At 40.2% G+C, this 25,261-nt stretch overlaps 1 protein-coding gene across 1 annotated transcript in view; it reads left to right on the forward strand.

Moving 5' to 3' along the window:
* The window catches only part of CACNA1A (calcium voltage-gated channel subunit alpha1 A), a gene marked incomplete at its 3' end in the record, with an annotated part of 288,487 nt that overhangs the window by 247,086 nt on the left and 16,140 nt on the right, over window positions 1-25,261 (forward strand). Inside the window, exons 40-44 of the mRNA XM_081320424.1 lie at window positions 902-1,002; window positions 2,405-2,514; window positions 3,255-3,393; window positions 7,300-7,413; window positions 14,359-14,394. Of these exons, the coding sequence (XP_081176550.1) occupies window positions 902-1,002; window positions 2,405-2,514; window positions 3,255-3,393; window positions 7,300-7,413; window positions 14,359-14,394 (500 nt within the window). The remainder of the gene's footprint in view (window positions 1-901; window positions 1,003-2,404; window positions 2,515-3,254; window positions 3,394-7,299; window positions 7,414-14,358; window positions 14,395-25,261) is intronic.

The following is a 25,261-nucleotide window of genomic DNA, read 5'->3' on the forward strand; positions in this document are numbered from 1 at the left end:
TCTTCGGCTTTGAAACGGAGATGAGCACCGGCCCCCTATAGTCGGAAACGACTAGCACGCATGTGCGGGGGAACCTTTACCTTTACCTTTACTTTATTGTTCTAACGCACTGTTTTCTCCTTTAATTCTGAGCCAGAGATGTGCAGTCATAGAATTTGGGGGAGTGGCAGGAGGTTTGTCTAATTTTCCAATTCTGGATGGCACAGATCACTACCTTCTGATGGAAATATTCACTAGATATTTCATTAGCTCACAGTAATTTCCCTATGTATTACTGGAGGAGAAAAATCCAATATCCTAAACCATCAGCTTAGATTATGACATACCTTTTCCTCTTCCCTTAGAATGATGAAGAATATTGAAGTTAAAACCCTCTGAACTATCCTCATTTAGGCTGCACTTTGCCCTGGATTAGATATATGAGAGGGATAGAAGAGAAAGCTACTCTAAAATGCAGGAGGCTTCTGGGGTGCTTAGCCACTGATTTGCTTCTTGCTGATTTAGACAGAAAGCTTACTCTGGAAGAAAAGCAGGACTTTGTATGTTTTTGCAAAGCATAAAATTGTTATAACCGATCAGAATACAAAGTCATCTTCTCCTTCTCCTTCCTCCTCCTCCTCCTCCTCCTGACTGCCTGCAGTGTACTGCTTCATAAAATATTCCCATTAGATTTGCTATTCAAGGCTATTTGTACTGTGCCTCATTATGTGATGGTTTATATTCGAAGGCTGAATCACTGAACTTCCATTTCCCTTCCAAATAGCCATTGGGGCAGCTGGTGTAGTATCCTGAGAGAATGCCACTGGTCAAATATTTTTAATCTAAAGGCTGGAGAGTTGCCAAGGAAGCACTAAGCTGGAGGATGATGTTTGATTTTTGTTTTGTTTTTCTTACTTTGCAGCTACTGACTTGACAGTGGGGAAAATCTATGCAGCCATGATGATCATGGAGTATTACCGCCAGAGTAAGGCTAAGAGGTTGCAGGCCATGAGGGAGGAGCAGGTATGTGAAAACTGTAAATGTAAAAAAAAATATGCCACAGTTTCCAAATCTGAAAAGGTTGACGAATGCTTTCCATTTACAGCAAATCATGTGTACTTTAAAATAACCTTAAAATTTTTTAAAGGTGATGTTTTTCTTTAGTGATTACTCCTAATTCTTGTTACACATGTTAGGTTACAATTCAGCCCATTAAATGCAATTAATTGATCATTCTGGAGTACAACAAGTCTTGGACAGGTTCACAGTGGACCAAAATATGTTTCACAAAGTGCTATGGCCTGGCTAGAAAATTCCATCACTTGCATGCATGTGTGCAAATCTATATAATTTTATATTCTCCTTTAATTAAGTGATTTTAGAGCAGGGCTTTTCAACCAATGGTATGGGTACCACCTGTGGTACATTGGCACCTAGCAGGTGGTATGTGACCATCCTATTAAAGTGGTAGCGGGGTGGGGGGGGATGAGCTGAACCGATGGCAACACTGTACAAGCCTGAGCAAGAGATGGCTGGAGATGCAGGGCTGTCAGGGCTCAGCAGAAGCACCAGGATCAGTGCCAGGCTCCAGCTGGAGCTCGGCACTGATCCCGGCATATCTGCTGAGCCCAGAAGAAGCGCCGATCAGCTGGAATGTTGCAGCATCTCCAGGATCTTGTGATTTACATTCAGATGCTAGGCAACTGATTCATATTTATGACGGTCACAGTGTCCCAGGGTCATGTGAAGTGACCAAAACCTGCTGCAACCACCCAGCATATGGGGGGAATAAAAACCAAACAACCCCACACACACACACACCCCACTCCTGCTGCCAATCCTTAACAGAAATGCTCACAACAATGAAAACCTCAGACAGGAGGAAGAGCGGGCAGGCAGGTGTCTTGCTCGGCTGTGGCTTGGGGGGCACTTTTTTCAGTAACTTTGAACAGTCACTAAGCAAACTGTTGTAAGTCGAGGACTACCTGTACTTCATTTTTTCCTTTTTTTGTCATCAGGTTTTTGACACCTTGCTAGGCGACTGGTGGTACTCGGATATTGCCATATCCTAAAAGTGGTACAATGGGTGAAAAAGTTGAAAAGCCCTGTTTTAGAGAGCCAAGAAACTTCAACAGCAAAGAACAGATGCACAATATAAAAATAATTTAAAAGTCCTTTCTTGTTTCAATATAATAATAATTGTGATTTCCTTTTTTGCAATCTGTGAGCTAGGTCTCCTTAGAACTGTTATTTTCATATTCTCAAATTTATGAAGTTGGAAGGCAAACGACAAATCATTTGTTCTAACAGTTTTCCAAGTGGTTGAAAATTTACTGAAGGAAAAAACGGTGATCTGATGTGTCTAGATTAGAAAATATCTCCAAGTTTTTTGACATAAATATGTGTATCACCCTGTTCCCTTTAGAACCGGACACCACTTATGTTCCAGCGCATGGAACCACCTTCTCCATCACAAGAAGGTGGCCAAGGACAAAATGCCCTTCCTTCCTCTCAACTGGATCAAGGAGGTGGAATGTGAGTGCTAGTTTATATAAGATAGTTCCATCCATACAGAAGCAAGTACTTCAGATGACACATTTACTGAACCATTGTCATTACTAGTGCATTAGAAATTCAGTGAATGGTTAATACTCTGACACTGGAGACAGTAAATCTGTGCCTTATTTTGAGGCCAAATATTCCATCCATAACATCTACAAAAAGGACATGATAGATGACAATATGAAATACTGTAGAGACATTACCGATCACTGTAGGCCAGAGATTGGAGACTATTTTGTAGCTGAGAACTGCTTTTTCATTTTGTAGTATTACTTAGCCTTCAAAAGCCACGTGGGACCTGGCAACTGACACAGTGTTATCACCACAGTCACATTACTATTAACATCAAGAAGCTCAGAGATGCACTTTTGTAGTCAATAAAGATAGTCAGTTTCCCATTCCAAGGAAGTCTTGCTATGCCCCTCCCCAGTCTTCCAGCCTTTTTTGTGAAGACGACGTGATGGTGCAGTGCACTGGAGAACACAATGATCACACTTCATCTTCTAGACTAGCAATATAAACACAGCCAATTATATTGCTGGAATATCAACACAGATCTGGAAAAGCAAGGGCAACTTAAAAGTGTTTTTTATTTACACATGAGTTACAAATGCTTGGGGAATGGACAAATAAACGGATTATGATTGTGCACATAGATTCATAATGGTTTGGAAAATGTATGGTTGGAATATGACTTTTCTGTCTATTTCCAGGAGTGTACTGGAAGGAGGAATGAAGGAAAGTGAGTCATGGGTCACGCAAAGAGCACAGGAGATGTTCCAGAAGACAGGAACCTGGAGCCCAGAGCGGGGGCGCTTAGAGGAAATACCCAATAGCCGGATCAATTCCCAGGTGGTTTGTATGCCAGCAAGGTGTTTGAACTGGCAGTTATCTATCTCTGCTTTTTGTTTTTCTTATCCCTGCCTGTCATGCACCCATAAAGCCAGCTATACAGCAGCATTTTTCAGAAAAGTTTTGTTTACTGTGAGAAGTTCTATATTCCATCAGATCATAGGACCAAAAGATAGAACTTGATTAAGCCAATACGGATTGAGTATTTATTTGAGTGACACATAACCACAGTTATTGCCTCACCATTCTAACTACTTTATGACACTTTGATAGCGCAATACAATAAGTATATGTTGAGTTGCAAACTGTATTTGTAGTGAAGGCAGACTGTTCATCTTTCCCTTTCACTCATATAATATTGTGTGAATTGATCTTGTTTGTATTTTTAAAGAAAAAATTGGGCTTCAAAAATAAAGCAAACCTTCACAAGCACAATACCCAAACTGTGTGCATTTTGCAAGTTTTATTCTGAGAAATTACATATGCGTGTATATGTAAATTTCACTGATGTTCAGTATCTCCTGCTTGAGGTAATAGGCAGTCCTATCCTCCAGTGAAGGATCCATTAACTTAACTTAAGGATCCATTAACTTAATCCATTAACTATTTACAGACATTTGTATTAATGTGTTATTCAACATATAGTAAAAGTTCTACAATAATATGTAGTGATTAATTGACTCAAAGGGAATGTATTAGCAGCTGTAAGATACATTTAATAATAGTGGTGATTATTAACATCTATTCACCTCTTATGCTAAAGTCATCTCACAGCCAACATTCTGCATTAATGAATCACCCCACACAGGTATTCCTCAACTTACAATCATAATTGAGCCTGGAATTATAGTCTTAAGTCATGTTGGTTGTCAAATAGTCACTACATGACTGCACCTGATTTTATGACTTTTTTTTGCGGTTGGTGTAAAGCAAACACCAGGGTCATTAAGTGAATACTATAGTTGTTATATAAATCCACTGTCTGCACTGGGCTTCTGTTAAAAAAATCATAAAGTGTAATCGTGTGATTGCAGCATGCTTCAAACAGCCATAAATGTGGACCAGTTGCCAAATACCCAAAATCCAACCACATGACTGGGGGAAGCATCAGAGGTCTGTCATAACTTCAGACAGTCACTAAGTGATCGGTAGTAAGTCAAGGACTATCTGTATATGGTTGCTTATGTCTGGAAAAGGATTGAGTTGTTATTAATAGCAAGAGATTATTGACACCTTCCAACTCTTATTATTATTACTATTATTATTATTACATCCTCAAAATAGCTACACAATTATTCTACTGTACACTTCCTTTGAAGAATCTGGAAGTGACCTTAGACTGTGAACTTATGGATTTAGGAGGATGCTTCCAAATTTTATTCTACAATTGCTCTACATGTCAGACCTCTCCTGGTTCACATGAAAAGCACTTCAGGAATGTATTTCCTTGGATATGTAGGATCAGGTTGGGGACAGATATATTTAACCACCTTCAGTGCTGGAAAGGTAATCAAATACATATTATAATTAAAACCAAGAATTTTCAAGGATTGAAAGAGTAGAAAGTAATCTCTCTCAAACTGAGCCCACAATGTCAACTAATCAATATAAATTCTATCCTAATTAGATGATTGAAATTAATAGATAAATCTAACTGTATTGTTTCAAATTAGGTAAATTAAAATCATCATCATCATAACAAAGATAGCATATTAACAAAAGGAACATGGGTATTTCTTTCCATAAAAAACATTATCAATTTATTTTAAATATTTAAATGGAATTAACATAGGCATTGCTCTTTAAGTATCAGTCTTGATTCAAAATGTATGTGTCACCTCGTGACAAGATGGGTAGCAAATACATTTAATAAATAAATAAATAAATATCAATTCTTCTTCATAAATTCAACAGCCTTTTTCTCTATCTCTATATTGTATTTTACCTCCATGATAAATTTTGAACTGTTCTTATATATTAAACTGGATATTTTCCTAGGGAAAGTAGTAGTTATTGTACAATTATATACAGACTAATTATTTCTACAACTTTTGCACTTTGTTACTCATGGTATCATATTTGATTTACTCCCATTTTTGCATCAGTAATTTCTACAAATTTACATAAAAATTGTGAACATTGAAAAAAATACCCAAAATATAATCTCCATAAAATGATATCTTAATGATATTCAGCTAAACTAATTTCTTTAATTTCATCAGATTGTTTTACTGGGCTTACCAAAGTTTATAACACAAAATTTAAAATTAATGGAGTTGAGGGACGTTTCTAATGAGAGATTCTTGGTGCTCTCCGACTTTGTTTTCTTCCAGGCGTTTCATTACTTAAACTAAGTAACATCATCCGTTCCAGTCCTAGAAACAGTCAAGCTCAGAAAGCACCAAGGACCCCTCATTTGAACCCAAACCTACAAATATTCTCTTTTATTAGAACATTCCTAATGAATTCCATGGTGCATTTTAACCACTGATAAAATTAAGATAGTAAATTATAGTAAAAGAAATAAAATACATAGGAAATCTAAACTTAGTTATAAGCTTGATTTGACCCATATGAAAAGCTTTTTCACATCCAAAGAAGCTAGCAGTATAGGTAGATGAATGTTACCTGCGTACAAAGCTGTTATATCAAATAGAAGCCATATATTATGTGCACTTGATGCACTTTCATATAACCAGAATATGCAGGATAGGTTATTGCAAGTAATAACTATTGAAATCTCAGAAATGTAGCTGCAAAATCTGAGCAACAACTTTTGACATAGATACCAGCTGAAGTACATCGGTAGGATCCATAACAGATTTCATAATCTCAGTGAAGTAAGCTTCATATATAACACTTGCAGCACTTTATTTTCGAAAAAAAAAGACCTAAAATATCCCCAGATGGACAGAACATACGTCTTAATTTTTTTTATACAAGGGTCTACGATTATCCCATCTAGTCTAAGGGCTTTTCCAAATGTCATCATATCAACAGAATATACAGTGAGTACCTGTATTGCTCATGTATATTCCAGTGTTGAAGCACCAGCGTTCCAGTGTGTGACAACCTGCCTCCAGAAGCTGTGAATGCTCTAACACTGGACGTTTTTAAGAAGAGACTGGACAGCCATTTGTCTGAAATGGTATAGGGCAGGGGTCAGCAACCTGAAACAGTGAAAGAGCCACTCGGAACCGGTTCCCTCACAAAAGGAAAAACTGGGAGCCGCAAAAAATGTGTGCGCATGTGCATACATGCGCGCATGCGCAGAACGGGGTTTAACTGAAGAGTGGAGCCAAGGCGAGATATGTACCTATCCTGCATATTTGAATTGATTGGTTGAACTTTTTTAGTCCTACATTTTTTTGGGGGGGACTGCGCATGGCAGAGAACTGGGAGCCGCGGGTTGCAGACCTGTGGTATAGGGCTTCCTGCCTGATCAGGCAGATGGACTAGATGACCTCCAAGGTCCCTTCTAACTTTACTACTACTACTACTACTACTACTACTACTACTACTACTACTACTTTGGGGATATTTTTCTTGTACCAATAAGGTAGTGCTGTATTCTGGGAACTCCAAGAATATCTCAGCGTTTAGTTTTGTCTTTAAAGTTTCTTGGGACATAGAGATGCATGTATTGGAACAAATGTTCATTTCTTCTGACCTTGGGTAGAAAACTTTGGAAGAGCTAGAGAATAATGAAATCTGCTATGCTAGAAAAAGCACTTAAAATAACATTTAGCAACAACTAAGTATTTTTTTAAAAAAAAATTTGCAGTATCTGTTCAGCTTTGCAATTTTACTATTTCAGTTTCTCCCAATTCCCCAGCTGTTAAAAAGAATAGCATTTCTTTTATTTGTTTCTTCTTCTGATCCGAATGTCCTCCTTGTCTAATTAAGTCTGTAGAGATGCGGGAGATGGCAAAAGATGGCTACTCAGATAGTGATCAGTACTTACCCATGGAGGGCCACGGAAGAGCTGCCTCCATGCCACGATTGCCTGCTGAAAACCAGGTGAGGGTTTTCTTTTTTAAATTTGCATCCTGTTTGAACTTGAAAGCTATGGTACCTTCCTCATCTCAGCATCCTCTTGTTTCTAAGGTTGTCGTTCTCTTTGACAAGTATTCACTCACTTAAGGAGACAGTGATGCTAGGGCCCGTACTGATGCAAAATGAAAGAATGTTTCCCAACCTTCCTGTCCTGTTCTTCAGATAAGGACTGCACAGTCTTTCCAGGAATTATTATGCTGTGAACGCTTTGCTTTTACATCAGAAATGAAATGAAAACACATTCCAGCAAATGTTTCCCCAAAGACAATTAAGATCATTTGTTACTTATATCCAGAAAGGGTAGGGTTACTTTTCAATGTGATCTTTCATTTAAATTACACTTGAAAAAGAGATGATGTCATAACATAAATATAAAATTTAAAAAAAGTTCTTCAGAATTTTTTAAAATAATAATACATTTATCCATTTAGAAAGGGGTATATGAAATACACTGCCTATTGCCGATCACAGCATCTATTATCCTTTAGGACTCTCCAATCCCACTTAGTCATAGGCTGCATACTGACATGGTTGAGGGACAAGTATAGGTTGGTCTTTTCCATCTGTGACTGAAGATGTCCATGTATCAATACTTCTTCCTCTTGACACTACCTCTTGGACATTTTGAACTCATTAAATTCATGGAAGACGCTTATTTCTCCTAAGCTAGAAAATTTGTGATATTGCTTCTAAAAATATTATTGAAAGTGTGCTTTTACATGTATCAGAAGAATCAAAGACATGATACAGAAGGACAAAAGAAAAAATGTAATCTACAAAATCAAGTTTAACAATTGCAACCAATTCTATGTGGGAGAAATATCACATAAATTAAAAACCAAGATCCATGAACACCAGCTGGCAGTCAAACACCACAATCCCAAATCCTTAATCTCTACCCTCCCCCTGACATCAAACAATACCAGATTGATTGGAGCAATACAAAAATCATTGGCCACACTGGCATTCCACAAGCAATTTCATCAACAGACACATTGACCAGCCTACAACCAGCCTACGAACCCCTCAGAATCCAAATCAACTGCACAGCCAGCCAGAGACAGCACCAACCCTCAACCAACCCATGCAAACTCCCCCAACCAGCACTTCCCAGTGACCCTCACCTGATGTAAACTCCCCATCACAAGACCCTCACTTGACACACCCACACCTGACCCATCACAAGACCCTCACTTGATACACCCACACCTTACCCATCACAAGACTCATCACAAGACCCTGACTTGACACACCCACACCTGACCCATCACAAGATCTACTGATCACACAAAGCCTTTATAAACAGAAGAACACTGACAACCCCCTAAACTCTGCTGAAGATTTACCAAGCCTGGTAATGAAACCAATCCACAAGCACTGAGAACGAATCTTCACCCTTATCCTACACCCGAGCTACAGATATTCACCACTATCGCAAAGTTAACTCTATTCTGATGTAGTTATTCACAGATGATGGAAAAACTAATATAACTCCTAGTAATATCACAAAGTTAGCATTTCTGGCTACCACTGCCTGCAACTCTATTCCTCTCCCAATACACCAAGATTTCACCTTAGGCAGGGAAGTTCATGAATTCTTTTACAGCCTTCTATCCTTATGCTGGTGATCCACATAAAAGGGCCAAGCAATCCAGCAGAGACAGAAATGAATGTGCATTCTCAGTCTTGGCAAAGAGAACAGCATGATGAGAGGTACAGATCTGCAAACACTTTGCCCTGCCTCTACTCCAAGCTACTGTTACCTGTTCAACTATCATTATGATGCATTAACAATCAGCAACCATTGAGAAATTGGTACACATTGCTTTCAATTTGCATCAACAACTAGTGCCCAGTAGTAAATAACATTTACTCCAAACCACATATGTAAGTTCTCTAGTAGCATACTAAGCTCATATTGTAGCCAAGAATTAAAACAGTAAATGATGGGAGCAAGCTGTGTTTCTTAAAATATTTTTTTAAAAAAATTACAACAAAATAAGCAAATCCTACTTCAAGAGATACTTTTCATCCAAGGTGGGAAAAAATGCCAAATCTCTGTCACAAGAAGAATAAAGGAGTTTAGATATTTATTTATTTATTGGACTTATGTCCTGCCTTCCATTCAGGAGCCAAGACAGCATTCCCACTACTCCTTTCTCCAATTCTCTCACAAGCGCCCTTGTGGGCTGCCTTGTTTTACTTTTATCTAATGTAACAATGGAGCATCCTCTAATACCTAGGAAGTGCAAATTACCTTTCCATTGGCTCACATACCTGCTGCACGGCTGTCCTATGATGGTTTCACCCAGATTTAATGCCTCAGTAATAATCATTTTTTGTTGCCTTTGGCATCCTTGGTTGGATGCACAAATTCTACTCTAATGGCGCTGTGAGCAAACTAGAAATTTATTTTATTCTATTGGTTTATAGAAGGTTGTTTTGTGATGCTAGTCATGTCCCCTCTCTCTGCATCTTTAATGCCGAGTGGAGGAAAAAGCTACAGCTGTCAAAAAGCTATCAAGTTTGAGAAGCTATCTGGATATGGCCTGTCACAGTGCAGCTCCTATCAGAGTAAAGGCTCTGACCTTCAGCAGCTATTGTCCAGCTAAACAATGTTCTCTTCCTAATCTAGCATGCAGCATGTGTTATAGTAGCAAATTTTACAGGTTCTGATGCAATCTCAGCTATCAGTGTTATGCTAGTTTGAGGGTGGGGAGGATGAAATGACGAGCTTGAGTGTGGGGGCTCTTTTGCTAAGCATGTGCCAAGCAGCAGTCGCTCTTAGCATGCTCTGCTATGTAGAAGCATTTACTGTTTTACCAACGGGCTAAGCATCTTTATGTTTCTGTGTATATGTGTGCAAGTGAGAGCTTGGGCATACTGTTATTTGAAGAAATTGCTCAAAGTAAGTGTACCATCTGCAACATTTTTTGCACAGCTATACTTCTTGCTTCCGGCAGGAGGGACTACATCTTAATTTACAAATATCTCAAGAGTCGGAATTTGGTGAAAACTTCAGCTATGGCAACCTAACCACAAAACAGTGGCCTTGCCTTTATAGTACAAACGTAATGATCGTATTAATAGTCTTTACCAACTTGATGTGTTGGAATCTGGACTATAGTTCATGCGGTCTCTAGTCATCATACAGTAGTCATTGATACTGGCTGAATGTAATAGGAATCATTTCCCAGTCCATCTGATGTGTATAAAAGTGTTCACAGAATTCAATAGCCTTCAAAATGACAAAATGAGTGTCATAGTGTTGTCATGCAAGCTCTTCTCCTTATATATGTGCTTGTGACATCACAACACAGATTCTAAAGGAAAGGATTTTGTGTCACAATGGCATGCATTTGTTTCATTGTTTTTCCACTCCTGCAGTTGCCTTTGTTTTGTACTAGACTGGTAAGGATCCCCACCATGATGATCTCTGACAAAAGAAAGCTACCTTGGGCAAACTGCATTTTAATTTAGAATAGCATTTGGTTTTCAGTATTCTCAGCAAAGGTACCTCATCAATAATAATAATGCATATTTAGAAAATACAGGAGAAAATCTGAATGCTTTGATTCAGTACTGGTACTGGATTAATAATGCCTGCAATGTAGTCTGATTGAAGACTAGTCTAACCAGTTCCTAGAGGAAAGTGTTGCTTTATACACAGTCTAATCATGGGAACTATGGTGCAAAACAATGGGTCCTGTTTACAGGGAAGACAGCAAATGGTATTGATTCTCCTTTACCCTTTTGCATGAGCTTTGCTTCAGATCATCAGAGCTCAGAGGCAGAGAGCATTAAGGGGACAGAAGATGAATCTGCTAAAGGTTTCACAGTGACAGCTCAAAGTAAGGATCAGCCAAGTCATCTCAGCCAAGTCACAATATGTCTAAGAAATGTAATACTCTGTGATAACTATCACACCACCACACTGCCTGTATTTGATCTTCCCAAATTTGGTAATTTTGTTTCCTTAATACTATATGCATGCACATATTTTTCCTTGCCCAATGCTGTCATTAGAATTCTTCATCATTTGGTAGGGTTGCCTTTTCTCTTATGTCACAGTTTCAAGAAACCATAAGAACTCCATGACAGCCCTATTTTTTTGTCTGGCTGAGATGAATCCTGGACATTGCTATAGAATTTTTGCTGTTGCTATTTGTTCTCTGGATTTTTTTTCCTAAGAATTAAAGAAAATTACATAGTTAAATAGTTACTGCTGGTAAATCCTTATCCAGTATATAATTTAGGGTTGACTCATCATGTAGTTCTGTTGAACTGACACTTAGCTGGTGCTAATCAAATGAATACAATTTAGATTCTTTTATTATCTTATTTAAATCATTTACTTCAACCTTTACCCCAGGGAGTACCTTTAGTGACTGCATTTATACATTCTACTCACAGAAATGCATGAATAGTCCTACATTACTTTTCTGTTCCAAATAGAGTAGCTTTTAAAATGTTCCACTGAAGACACTAATCACATTGCATGTACAGTTTGAAGCTGGACTTACTTCAGTGCCCTCTGAAATACAATCCAACAGACAAGGAGATACTTTCCAAATACGTCTTTCACTATTTCAATCTCAGAAAAATAGCAGAGACTGGAAAATTCAAGAAGCCCTTGCACATGTTCTTAATCACTTCATTTTTGTAGGACTTTGAAATAATTCAAACTATATTAGGAAGTTTTACAACAGAGATATTTCTTTAAGAATTGCCCAGAGCCAATGGGCAGTACAGAAATTAGATAGATAGATAGATAGATAGATAGATAGATAGATAGATAGATAGATAGATAGATAGATAGATAGATAGATAGATAGATAGATGGATGGATGGATGGATGGATGGATGGATGGATGGATGGATGGATGGATGGATGGATGGATATGATAGAGACAGAGATATAGATATAGATATAGATATAGAGGAATAGAATAGAATAGAATAGAATAGAATAGAATAGAATAGAATAGAATAGAATAGAATAGAATAGAATAGAATAGAATAGAATAGAATAGAATAGAATAGAATAGAATAGAATAGAATAGAATAGAATAGAATAGAATAGAATTAACTACAGATAAAAGAGTGTAGCCTCTTGTGGGCTTAACAGTTTTAATTTGCTCTAAATCAGAGGTCTCTCACCCCCAGGCCATGGACCAGTACTGGGCTGTGGCATGCCAGCAACCAGTCCGCACAAACAAGCAAAGCCCCATCCGCGAGATGCAGGCAGCACACAAAACCACACCCCCTCTGGTCCATGGAAAAACCTCTCTCCACGGAAACAGTCCCTGGTGCCCAAAAGGTTGGGGACCTCTGCTCTAAAGTATTATTTTATCTTTGGCTTGTTGGGATGATGCCATCTTAATACTTTCTATGACAGGGGCAGGTATCTTTAATTTTGTCGCTGTAATCACCATAAAGTTCAAGATGAGCTTCAAGTCTTCCTACAGTATAATAGTTTCCAGCTCAGGGAAGTTTAATTCATCTCTCTGAAAGCTTCTAGATGCCTCCTATTTTACTGCTCTAGATATGCAAAATAAAGCATTCTGAAAAATCCACTTTATGAGATATTTATGAGGGTACTACTACCAGTCAAACTGACAACAGTGGCAGAAAAAATAGGGGTGATTAATTAAAATGCAGTTACCCATGAAGAAAATAAAAGCACCTATTTGCTATTTTCTCAGTTTGTGACCAACTGGAAAAAGACTCTTTCTTAACTCCCTATTCTATATCACCCTCACCTCATGCTTGTACAGTAAAAGGCTGTCTTGGTCAAACAGCATGTTCAACAATCACTAGATTACTTGATCGTAGTCTTTCTCTATCATGGCAAAACTTTTTTCTCAAATTATGCTATCATAATAGTATTCAAATCTGCATCTATATATATCTATCCATACATACATGCAAACGTGTATGTATCTTTATTTCTCCCTTTTGGAGGAGAGGGTTATGCAGGTGCCACTTTGTATAACCTTTCAAAGGAAAATGGTTACTTATATAGTTCTAACAGATAAAACAGCTTTTCTGTTCTTTAGAGACAATTCAAGAATTGGATCGCCCAAAAAACTCCCATGGGAGCAGACACGGCCAACCTTGACTACTAGGATAAACCAGGCAATATAATCATTCATATTTTACTCATTAGTTCCTGCCCCCAAACAGTAGCTCTTTCATCAGTCTATCAATATTTTGACAGGATACAAATAATATGTCAAATTCAAACAAATAGTACATAGACAATGGATTTCCTATCTGTAATTTTTCAACATCTTTCTTTTCTAATTTTATAAATGTTCCTCTTTTTCCCACGGACCAACCCCTACTTGCAGATTTTCCTGTAGTTTCTGAAGCAAGAATCTGCTTCCCTTGGGTTGGACTGGAAACACTAAAATAGCAGAAATGGGAAAATTCGGAAACTATGGGCTGGAGTATTTGTCCGTGTTTGGTTTGTGCATAATGTTGCAGCTTTTAACAGTGGCTGACGGTTCCAATGGCTGGGGCTTGTTGCGGCATGTTTGGGGGAAGATATGGGGCCTTGCTGTTATCTCTGCTGCTCTGCTCAGCTCAGCTCAGCCTGACTCAACTCATCCCGTCTGAGACTGCCTGTCCCTTTGTGGTGTTGTCTAACTTTGTCAGTTTTGGTTGAAGTAATCAAAGGAGGAGATAAGCTTTCAGCACTGGGCTAGACTGGTTTTATGCGTAAATATGACATTAACTTGACTATTCTTTCCTTACACTCCCCCCCCCCTCCATCCCTTTACAGTACTATATTCTAGTTTCTCCTCCCTTCCCCTTGGTCCTATACCTCCCTATGCTTTTATATTTATTTCCTTCTCTCTCTTTCTTTCCCGTTTCTGTGTGCACCGTCTTGTATGGCTGCGACAGAGGAGGAAGGCGCGACCGCGAGGGAATAATCTCAGTGTATGTACTGCAGCCTGGACTCCTGGTTCTATGCGCTCGCTGCCTCCAGTTCCCTTCCCCTGGGCTCCTCAAAGTAGCAAGCGACCAATTTTATGTGTCCATCTAGTCTTACACGCACTTTTCTTTTCTACTCTTTCAACCTGCAGCCCACACGGTGACTTTCCTCATTGCTACATTAAGTACTGTACAGGCACATCTTTCTCTCCAGTCCATGATTCTGTTGTCCTTTTGTCTGCATTAGGCTTTCTCATCAATTACTCTCTTATTCTCTGTTCCTTCCCTCTTCCATTATCTCTGCTTTTAACCATGCTCATTGTTCAATTCCTGCCTCTGTGGTCTACAATGCTAGTTTCAATAGTCACTAAATAGTTCTCTAAGCCCTCTAGCTCAATGGCAAATGAATTTTCTGTGACTACTGTAGTTTAATGGAAAGTTGCAGTTGGGAAAGGGAGCTTCTAAGCTAGTTCAGATTTTTATTTTGTTTATTGAGCCTAATTTCCATAGTTCCATCTCATCCCAGAATACTTCAGGTATTTCAAGGTTCTATTCCTTCTTCAACTTGCTACCTTAGAAGGCATGAAAAAACCAACAATCGTACCAGCAAGATTTTCCTCCCTTTATGAATAATTTTACTAGTGACCAGCCTGTGGCATCTTAAAAGATTTTATAATCCAAAATCCAGTGTATTACACACATCTTAAACACAGTTGTCAGTAGTATTGCAATCACATATCTGGGACAGCAATACTGTATGCTAAATCCAATTTTCCAAAAATTACCCCATAAAATCCATTGGAATTTCATTTTCAGTGGGTACCCATATGATTTTACTATATATCTATTCAATTTTAAGATGGCGTAAGATCTTGCTTTGTTTATTTTTGTCCCTTAGACCCCCGTCAGCTCTTACCATTTTCTCTATTTTAATTTGGAGAAGAAATAGATAATACCTCAAGCAAAACCTATTCGCTCTTCTCACATGTTTCCAATAAACTCTGAATCCTAAATCCTAGAACATTTGCTTTTCTTCCTTGTGCAAGATGATTAGCTGTGCATTTGTAGTTGAGAAATCAGAAGTACATTTCGCCAGGCCTTTCAGAACACTGCATTGTACTCAGTCACCAAGCTTTTTTCTTCACAGCAATAGCTCTAGAGGCAGAAGTGAGAGCATTTAGGTATAACAACAGTTTCCCTTGGTTTCCATAACAAGAAGATGCAGCATTGAGTTTTTGATCCCTCTATTGTATGTGTAAACTCTGCAGTTGATACTTGGCTTACATTGCCTTCACGGTGAATTGATAGCATAACAGTTATGACATGATCACTAAACATCAGCCCCCAAAATAATTCTGTGCAGTGAATCTATAGAGTTCGTCCAACTAATTATCTTCCTTATTACAATGACTTTAGTACAAACAAAATGCTTCAGAATTCCTAATTTAGATTTACAAGTAGGGATGTTAGGTTAATTTGATGAATTCTGCACAGAAAATTATAATTACCCATATATACTTGAGTATAAGCCGACTCGAGTATAAGCCGAGACCCCCAATTTCACCCCCAAAAACTGGAAAAAGTTATTGACTTGAGTATAAGCCGATACGCCGTTCTGCAAGCCTCCGCCACCGGCGGAGGCTGGATCCGCGCTCTGCAAGCCTCTGCCGCCAGCAGAGGCTCGATCCGCCATTTTGCAAGCCTGAATACACAGGAATACCCTGTGTGGCCGCGGCTCTCGGGGAAGCCCTGGCTGTCCGCTTCCTCGCTCCACGCTGCCATTCGGGGCCCGCGCGTTCCCCGGGCAAATCGCGGCGCCCAGCAGGCGAGGAAACACGCCCGCTCCAGTCGCCCCCCCTTCCCTCAGGAGACGCGAAGCAAGTGACCGCCCGGAGCTTACCGAGGACTTGCGCGCGGCTGAGGCTTCAGTGCTTCCAGGATCGCGCGCACCTCTCCCAAGCCGCCGCCGTCCGGAGACCTGCCGAAGTTTGGGGAGGTTTGGGGAGGTGCGCGCGCACCTCCCCAAACCTCCCCAAACGTCGGCAGGTCTCCGGACCTCCGCGCCCTGCCTGCCTGCTTCTTTCTGCTGCGGAAAGAAGCAGGCAGGCAGGGCGCGGAGGAACGGAGACCTGCCGACGTTTGGGGAGGTTTGGGCGCCTCCCCAAACCTCCCCAAACGTCGGCAGGTCTCCGGACCTCCGCGCCCTGCCTGCCTGCTTCTTTCCGCTGCGGAAAGAAGCAGGCAGGGCGCGGAGGAACGGAGACCTGCCGACGTTTGGGGAGGTTTGGGCGCCTCCCCAAACCTCCCCAAACGTCGGCAGGTCTCCGGACCTCCGCGCCCTGCCTGCCTGCTTCTTTCCGCTGCGGAAAGAAGCAGGCAGGCAGGGCGCGGAGGTCCGGAGACCTGCCGACGTTTGGGGAGGTTTGGGGAGGTGCACGCGCACCTCCCCAAACCTCCCCAAACTTCGGCAGGTCTCCGGACGGCGGTGGCTTGGGAGAGGTGCGCGCGATCCCGGAAGCACCAAAGCCTCGGCCGCGCACAAGTCCTCGGTAAGTTTTTTTGTTGACTGGAGTATAAGCCGAAGTGGAATTTTTCAGCCCAAAAAGTGGGCTGAAAAATTCGGCTTATACTCAAGTATATACGGTAATATTTTAGCAGTCCTAACATAAAACAGAATAAAATTAAAATGTTAGGTTGCAAAGCTCAGCTGTGAAAAAAGGTAGTTATGACTCTGCATTATGGAAGAATTGTAAATTTATTACCCAAGAATAACTCCCCAAACAAGCAAGCAATGCAACAGAAACCTCTGGAGATGACAATCCCTTCTCAGCTATGGAAATCTTAGTCCTTCATTCCTGGAAAGAATTCAATATTTAGATTTTAGGATCTGCCACTGAAAGACTGCAATAATCTGTATCTTCTGCCTTTACCTTATTACCTTATTCTGCCAATCTGTATTACCTTTTTAATATAGTTGTAAAGTTCTGTCATATGCTGTCTTTTTCATTAAGTTTACCCATGAAATTACCATTTTGGAAGAGAGATTGCTGTTCTTATTTCCTGCATCCCATTAGGAATGGACAGGACATCTTGAAGAAGAAAAGCTTGTTCACTTGTAGCTGATGTTCTTTAAGATATTCTCAATCAATTCTCAGCCCTTTGCCCAGATATTCATTGCCATGTCTTTCCATTGGTCTCAGAAAACTATCCAGAAAAATTGATTCTAAGTTGCAGTTTTTAGCAACTCTGCAATCTTTGTTTGATTACTTACAATTGTGGCTCACCATGCACACCAGTCCTGTATTTAGGAGGCGCCCACAACAGTTTTTTGATGGGAAGAGGCTTCTGGTTGCATATGCATTTGTCCCTCTAGGTGGGAAAAGGGGAGAGACATCAGAAAGTACAGCAGTTACAAGTGAGTAATTTCTCTTTTGTTTTCTTTTCCTCTGTGGATCAGAAACTGTTGAATAGTAAGGGAGCTGGTATTTGGGTTTTTCAGGAAGACCTGAACCTAGAACTTCCAAGATTCTATTTCCAAGCCTGGTATTATTTGTTCAAAACAGAATAAGGAATCAGGTTTCTGGTAGTTCAAGGACAAATGGATCTGAGCAAATCCCTTCACTCTATAATACAGGAAAGTAGGGTTAGTTTTTCCAGGATGATGATTGCTTGTCCAGTTGATCTGTGCTCTGCACAAACATAATGATGGAACACGTTATGTTTGTGAAAAGAAATACATTGTCAGATTAAGACACATTGTTGATTACATATGAGTATGTAATATTTTCTTTCCCTAAAATTTAGCTAGGCTATGCTGAAAACTCAAAACAACAACAGAAATATAGCAACAGCCATAGTAATTCCAGTCTTGTCTGATACTAATCAGTGGAATGGCTTGCCTCCAGAAATTGTGAATGCTCCATAACTGGAGGTTTTTAAGAAGAGATTGCACAGCCATTTGTCTGAGACGGTAGAAAAATCTCCTGCTCAAGTAGAGGGTTGGACTTGAAGACCCTGAAGGTCGCTTCCAACCCTGTTATTCTATGTTCTATTTCCGGATGGTTTTGATTGAGACATATGTTAATGTCTTTATTTATTTGCCATATTTATATGTCTACCCATCTCACAAGAAGTGACTCTAGGTGGCATGTGAGAATCATTATTTATTTATTTATTTGTTTTATTGAATTTGTATACCGCCCTATTCCCGTAGGACTCAGGGCAGTTTACAGGGCAGTTAAAACCATGAAATACAAAAAATTAAAATCAATTAAAACAATTAAATTAAATTCAAGCCCCAAAAGTAAATCTAAAACCCAATTAAATTAAAAAACCCACAGTCTGGGCCAAACAGCTCAAAGAGCCAAGTTTTCAGGTCCTGGCGAAATGAGTGAAGGTCAGGGGCAGTCCTAAAAACAATAATTATTAAAATATAAAAAGTCATATTAAAATGGAAAAACAGAGTTAGAAATTTTAAATGTAGAAAACTACACGGACAGAATAAAAAGATCCCACAATGGAATCATGTAGGGATGTCTGCAGTTCCCTGGGACAGTTAGACCTAGTAACATAACCAGGTCTTGAGGGGCATCCAAAATAATAACTGGAAAGCAGCTAACCTAATTTGGAGGATGAAAATGTTCTATAGGGCAGGCACCACTGTGGAGAAGGCCCACTTCGTGGAACCCATAAATGGCCCCCGGCAGATGGTACCCATAACATGCCTTCTCTGCCAGTTTTAATGGGATGGGCTGACGACATTGGCGAGAGACAGCCCCTCAGACAATCTAGTTACATACCCTCAAGAATTTTAAAGATTAAAACCAGCACCTTGAATTAGACCTGGAAGCAGACTGGCAACCAATGCAATTTGCAGAGCACACATAATTTACCTACACTACTATATTCTGCACCGGTTGATGCTTATGGATACTCCTCAAAAGTAGCCCTGTATAATAGTCCAATGTGAAGATAACTAGAGGAGAAATTACTGTGTCCAGACCCTTCCAATCCAGGAAATGGTGCAACTGGTACACAACCCAAAGCTGTGCAAAGGCCCTCCTAACATGACTGCCACCTGCTCAGGAGTGGAGTTGTGAGTCTAGGACAGGGGTGTCAAACTGCCAGCCTGCAGGCCGGACGTGTCAGGCAGAAGCCACACCCATCCCATTGCCAGCAATGGCAAAACAGTCCCGATACATTGTGTGATGTCACGTGATATCACGTGTTTGACATGTCTGGTCTAGGAGAAGCCCTAGACTGTACACCATGTTTTTCTAGGGCAGTATCACTCCATCCAGAACCACAGATGACATAGTCCTAGAACCTGATTTAATGGGTCCATCTCCCTATAGTGTATAATGGCACTAGAACAACCCAGGGCTAAGCATGAAGAGGGAGAACCAAGAACTCCCCCAGTTTCAAATCACATAGCCACTGCTCCAACAAAAACACCAGATAAGGACCATGACCACTGACCAGCGATGGGCTTTGAATTACCTGGGATAGGGCCATGGCCAACATGGTGCAATCCAGAATGGATTCAAGGAGTTCCTGCAGGGAAGTTAATTATGCAGTAGGGAGGCTGTTACAACAGCAACAATCCCAATTGATCCCCAGAGCCCAACTTAATGAACAGGATTTCACATCGAATGATCTGTGGTGCAACATCCCTGAAAGCTGTAAGGATTCTCAGAAGACAATCACCAGATCCACATCCCTGCCCCAGCGGTTCAGCTGATGCCACACCCAACTCCTGCTTGGCATATTTCCAAAAGGTTTACCCCTTACCAGACCCAGCTAGATTTAGTGGTACGTTCAATTAAATCACTGATGAGGGATGCCTTATTGCAGACTAATCTGGCATTCTGTAGCAGCAGCCAGAGGCCAGGGCTACTGAAAGTCTGCTAACAGGATATTGGGTAGAGATCAAGAAACATGAACACAAAACTGGTGCATGGCAACAATTCCATGTTCTCCAAAGGTAGCCTACTCCTCGTCTCCCATTATACATTACATTCGCAAGGCCCATTACTACCATAATACCACCACCATCCCCCCAATGACAGCCCCATCCCCAAAACCAAAGCCCCCAAAATCAGAGACTGGGAACCTCCCATCGTCCTCAGCAACCATTTCCAGGAGGGGAAGCTGGGCACCCTGAGACACTACAGCTTCACCAGTTCTCAGTGCCCTCACCAGACACCATCTTCCCACACACTACCGTATAGTCACATACACTGCAACACATTCACGCAGAACTCTCACTCACCCTCACTCTCCCTATCTCACACACTCACAGGCACCCTCCCCTGCCTTTCCCACCAGCCAGCAGGGAGCTCCCCTCATTCACCCACCACCATTTCCTTCTGTGGCTCTTACTCAGAAGGAGGAACCAGTCTTTTCATAATAGCATTGCTGCAGATAGGGGAGCCACGTTTCTTTCTTCCTTATCAAGAATACCCAGAAAGAGGGCAAAGTGACCTCTGTGGAGGGAAGAGGGTCCACAGTGGCATGCCACTCTATTGTAGCCCTTATCCTCTAAACCACCACTCAAAGAAAGCCTCGAGGTCCAGAGCATATTTGCAGGAAAGAACCGGGCAGAGGAGTTTGGCATGTTTTGCCTGGAGAACAGCATTTAAGTAGCTGTTCACAGACCAATTCTTGCATGAGAGATTTATATAGAATCTCATGATGGCTGCTTTGTACACTTGGGGGCATATTTCACATGAACCTCCTTTGCTTTTAATCTTATAAAGCCTTTGGTTCTTCTGGAGATGAATTATCTCAAAAAGATATTACCACTAAGGCATTCAATTAGGACTGGCATTCCTTTTTAGAAAGAATGTGGTAAGCTACATTTCACATTGTGTAAGACAGTCTAGAAAATTTTATTATAATATGTCGGTTCGGGAACAGATATATTTATAATATGGCAGATAATACAAAAGATATGCAGGTAAGCTAACGTAAATAAGGATGATGCTATTGCAATTGGCATCAATGTTTCTGTTCATAGAATGGTCAAGAAAGATAATGATAAAAAAATAAAATAAAATAAAATAAAATAAATAATAAAAGTAGTCAAAATCATGATTAATAATTCAAACAAATCAATTGGGGAGCCGAAAGTATGGAAGCAACTTAAAAATATCACTCAATGTTATTCTGATTCTACAGTTTTACCTCCATGTTTGAATTCATGAGCGATATAATAATAATTTATTAAACTTGTGTGCTGCCCAACTCTCAGTGTCCCCAGATGCCTCACAACAATTAAACAAATTACAATAAAACATTTTTAACAAATTCAAGATTTGTTAGAAATTCCAAGATTCAGCTTTCAGTTTTCTGTTTCATCCCTTTTCCCCATTTGGCAATTTCAAACATATTGCGATCAAAACTGATTTTTAAGGAAGATATTCTACTATTAGGCTGAGACTTGTAAGTCTTAATTTTAAATAGATAGTAAAGCCTAAATGTATTTCCTGCTTGAAACGCAATGGGCACATTTATTTTTTTTATTTTATTTATTTTAATTCCATTTATATCCCGCCCTTCTCCGAAGACTCAGGGCGGCTTACAAGCTTAGCAGTAGCCTTCATTCTATGTATATGCCTGCTTATTAGGGCTTTCATACACTCCCTAAGCGGCATTATTACAAAGTCAGCTTAATTGCCCCCAACAATCTGGGTCCTTATTTTACCCACCTCGGAAGGATGGAAGGCTGAGTCAACCTTGAGCCTCGTGGGATGCGAACCTCCACTGATTGCAGGCAGCTGGTGTTACGTAAGGAGGCATTAGCCCACTGCTTCACCAAGCAGAGAAACAAAACATTAAAACCACAGTATATACATTCATAATATAGGAAAGGCAATGTGGCTAAGATCGTTTTCTTTGGCAGGCCTCAGTTTTTCATCCCACCCACCTGACTTCATCTTTTACAGGATTATTTGAATATATCCAAAAAAATGGAGGGGGGTGGAGTGGTGAATCCAACATGCAGTGAAACATCAGCTGCCACCATCGGCCTTATGTACCAGAAGGACTTCAAAGGCATTGTTAGATATTTTTTTTCTTAAACATGAACAAATGCAAGACAGTACTTGACTTGAAAGTATGCCTCTTGCTCAGAAAGAAAAAAGGATAAATTGAAGTGATAAGATAGCAGGAATGAGTGCGATAGAAATGATTAGAAGGATGATGAGAGACAATCTTGGCATTTTGACTTCAGCTAAATAAAGTTTTAGGACTTACCATATATTTTGTCAATCTTCTCCTTAACAAGTAAGCTTCCATACTGCAGCTATTTTGTACCATGTTTCTACGAAAATAAGACCCAACCAGAAAATAAGCCCTAGCATGATTTTTAGTGTGCATCTAATATAAGCCCTACCCCAAAAATAAGCCCCAGTTAAGAGCCTGTGCGGCCGCCTGCCCACTCCATCCCACCATCTGCTTGTGGCTGCAACTGGGCAGGAGGTCGCGCGGCACGCCATTGCTGCCACTATGAGGTGAGGCAAGGAAGATGGCAGGGTGGAGCTGCCCCACATGCCCCACACCCGTGCACCTCAGAGCCCCAGCAGCCTGGCCACCCATGCCCCACCACCTGCCTCACCTTGCAGCTGTGGTACCACCAGCAGCAGCAGTCCCGTCCAGCAGGAGCCCTGGCATCCACCCCCCCGCCACCTGCCTCTCCTCACTCAAGGTGGTAGCACTAACACGCCGTGCGGCCTCCTGCCCCATTGCGGCTGCAAGCAACCAGATGATGGGATGGAGTGGGTGGGTGGCCATGTGGCACATTCAGCAGGGCCCAGCCCAGCAATAGCAGTGCTCACACTCACCTGCACTGCGTGGGCTTCACAGTCCCAGAGTACACTGGCCAAGGGGCCAGCGGGGTGTAGCTGCTGTCGGACGCCTTCAGCCCCCGCACACTTGCCACCTCCTATACATGGAAAAATAGGACATCCCCCCAAAATAAGCTGTAACAGCTCTTTTGGACCAAAAAATAAATATGAGACCTGAACTTATTTTCGGGGAAACACAGGTAATAATGTGACAACATCAGATTATTCAATCCCTCGAACTGGCTAACCTTATCTGTCTATTGTAAAACTTTATATAATGCTATAGATTGCTACATGCAAATATTATTTGGTCAATTTTAGATTTACAAATCTCAGCTCAGTGTAGATGAGAAATACAGTATATATTTATTGTTGCTTTTATCTTTATTAATCTACCAATGGATAATGCATGTTGCATTTTATCTATAAAGATTTGTAATTTCTAAATATAATTTAAACCTAAACCTGGGTCACGTTAGTGGAATTCAATAATTTTCACATTATGATAATTTAAAATATCACAATGTGCTGCAGATTTTGTACATACTTTATTTTAAAAAAGCTCTTTGATTATCTTGTGGAGACTTCCGGGTCGAGAAAAAAGGATGGCATTTTCCTTGTGCCTTCCTCCTAAATCTTCCCCAGAAGTCTGGGAAATGGGGAATTAGAAAAAAATGGAATTTGCAAAATCATTTCCTTCCTATTCTCCAAAGCTGCAGCACTGACAAAAGCCTTCCATGAACAGAAAAAGAGATCATAAATCCTGCAGGGGTCACAAGGTTTTGCTTTTTCCTTTTATTTGCTAAGGCTTACTTTTGTGTAAACTTTTTGAGTGCATTTCTCGCTGAGCAGTTCTAGAGCACAGTGAACTGCTCCTCTGAGAGGAAATGTATCAAAGTGTCAGGCCTAGCCAAACCTGACAGTTTTAAAATTTATATGTGTGTCATGAAGAGCAGTAAAGATAAATAAGAGAAAAGGTGGCCATGTGTATGTGACTGGATGTTTCCCCTGTTCCCTTAGAACTTTCCATGTTTCTATTAAATTATTGTCTTGCATTTAATGTTTTGGGTTACAAGACCATCTTTTGACATGAGTTTCTGGAGATGTTCTCCCTGCTTAAAACTTACCAAACTTCCAGCTCCACCTATTTTTTCCTTATACTTAAGCATTACTTAAGAAACTGACAAGCTGAGAAGCACCGATCTCCAGCATAATCTTTATTTCAAAAAAAAATGCCTCTGAATTCTATGTAGGTCCCATTAAAGTTAAAATGGTGAGTAATCAAACACAATGTGTTGTTCAAAAATGCGTCCATCGTTCAAGAAAAAATGTGGAGGTAAACTAAACTAATAGAAACCATTAGAGAATGGAACAGTTACATGGATACAACTGCGGATGATTTAACCGAATCTCATACATGGATGGAGGAGGAAGTGAAGGCAACATCCTGGGGGAAATGCAGGAAAAGAAATGTTGGCAGAACATATTTCTGTAATGGTTAGGTGGGACGGGGAAAAGGTCCTATAAACTAGACTTTCTGTTGTCATATTCCTGAAACAAATTGAGAGTCAGTAGAAATAGTGAAGAGGGAAGACAAAACATTTACCTGATTGATGCTAGTTCCAGTCTTAAAGTGCTATTACATTTGAAATAAATTGTGTACAAGTCCTGGAACAAAAAAACAAAAGCTAGAATTTAACAAACCATGCAACAAAGTTACAAGCTATAAGTAACTTCTTAACCACCAGTCGTAGCATAATAAATGAATATATTAGTATCCAGAATATAAGTATACTTATTTAAAAAGAGACTTCGGACAGATTGGTTAAGATTGTTTAAATCTAATTTTCCTCATTGTGATTAAGGTTCCACCCAGATTCATGAAATAGATGGTGTGATATATGACACAAAGGAATTATAGAGGCAAAGAAAAACATGCAGACAGCAAAGGAAGGGCAGTCTATGGTCAGAGGTATCAGAGAATCTAATGGTTTCATCAGAATGATGAAACAAACATTGCAGCATCA

This window comes from Vipera berus (assembly GCF_964194415.1).
Source record: "Vipera berus genome assembly, chromosome: 2".
Classification (NCBI taxonomy): domain Eukaryota; kingdom Metazoa; phylum Chordata; class Lepidosauria; order Squamata; family Viperidae; genus Vipera; species Vipera berus.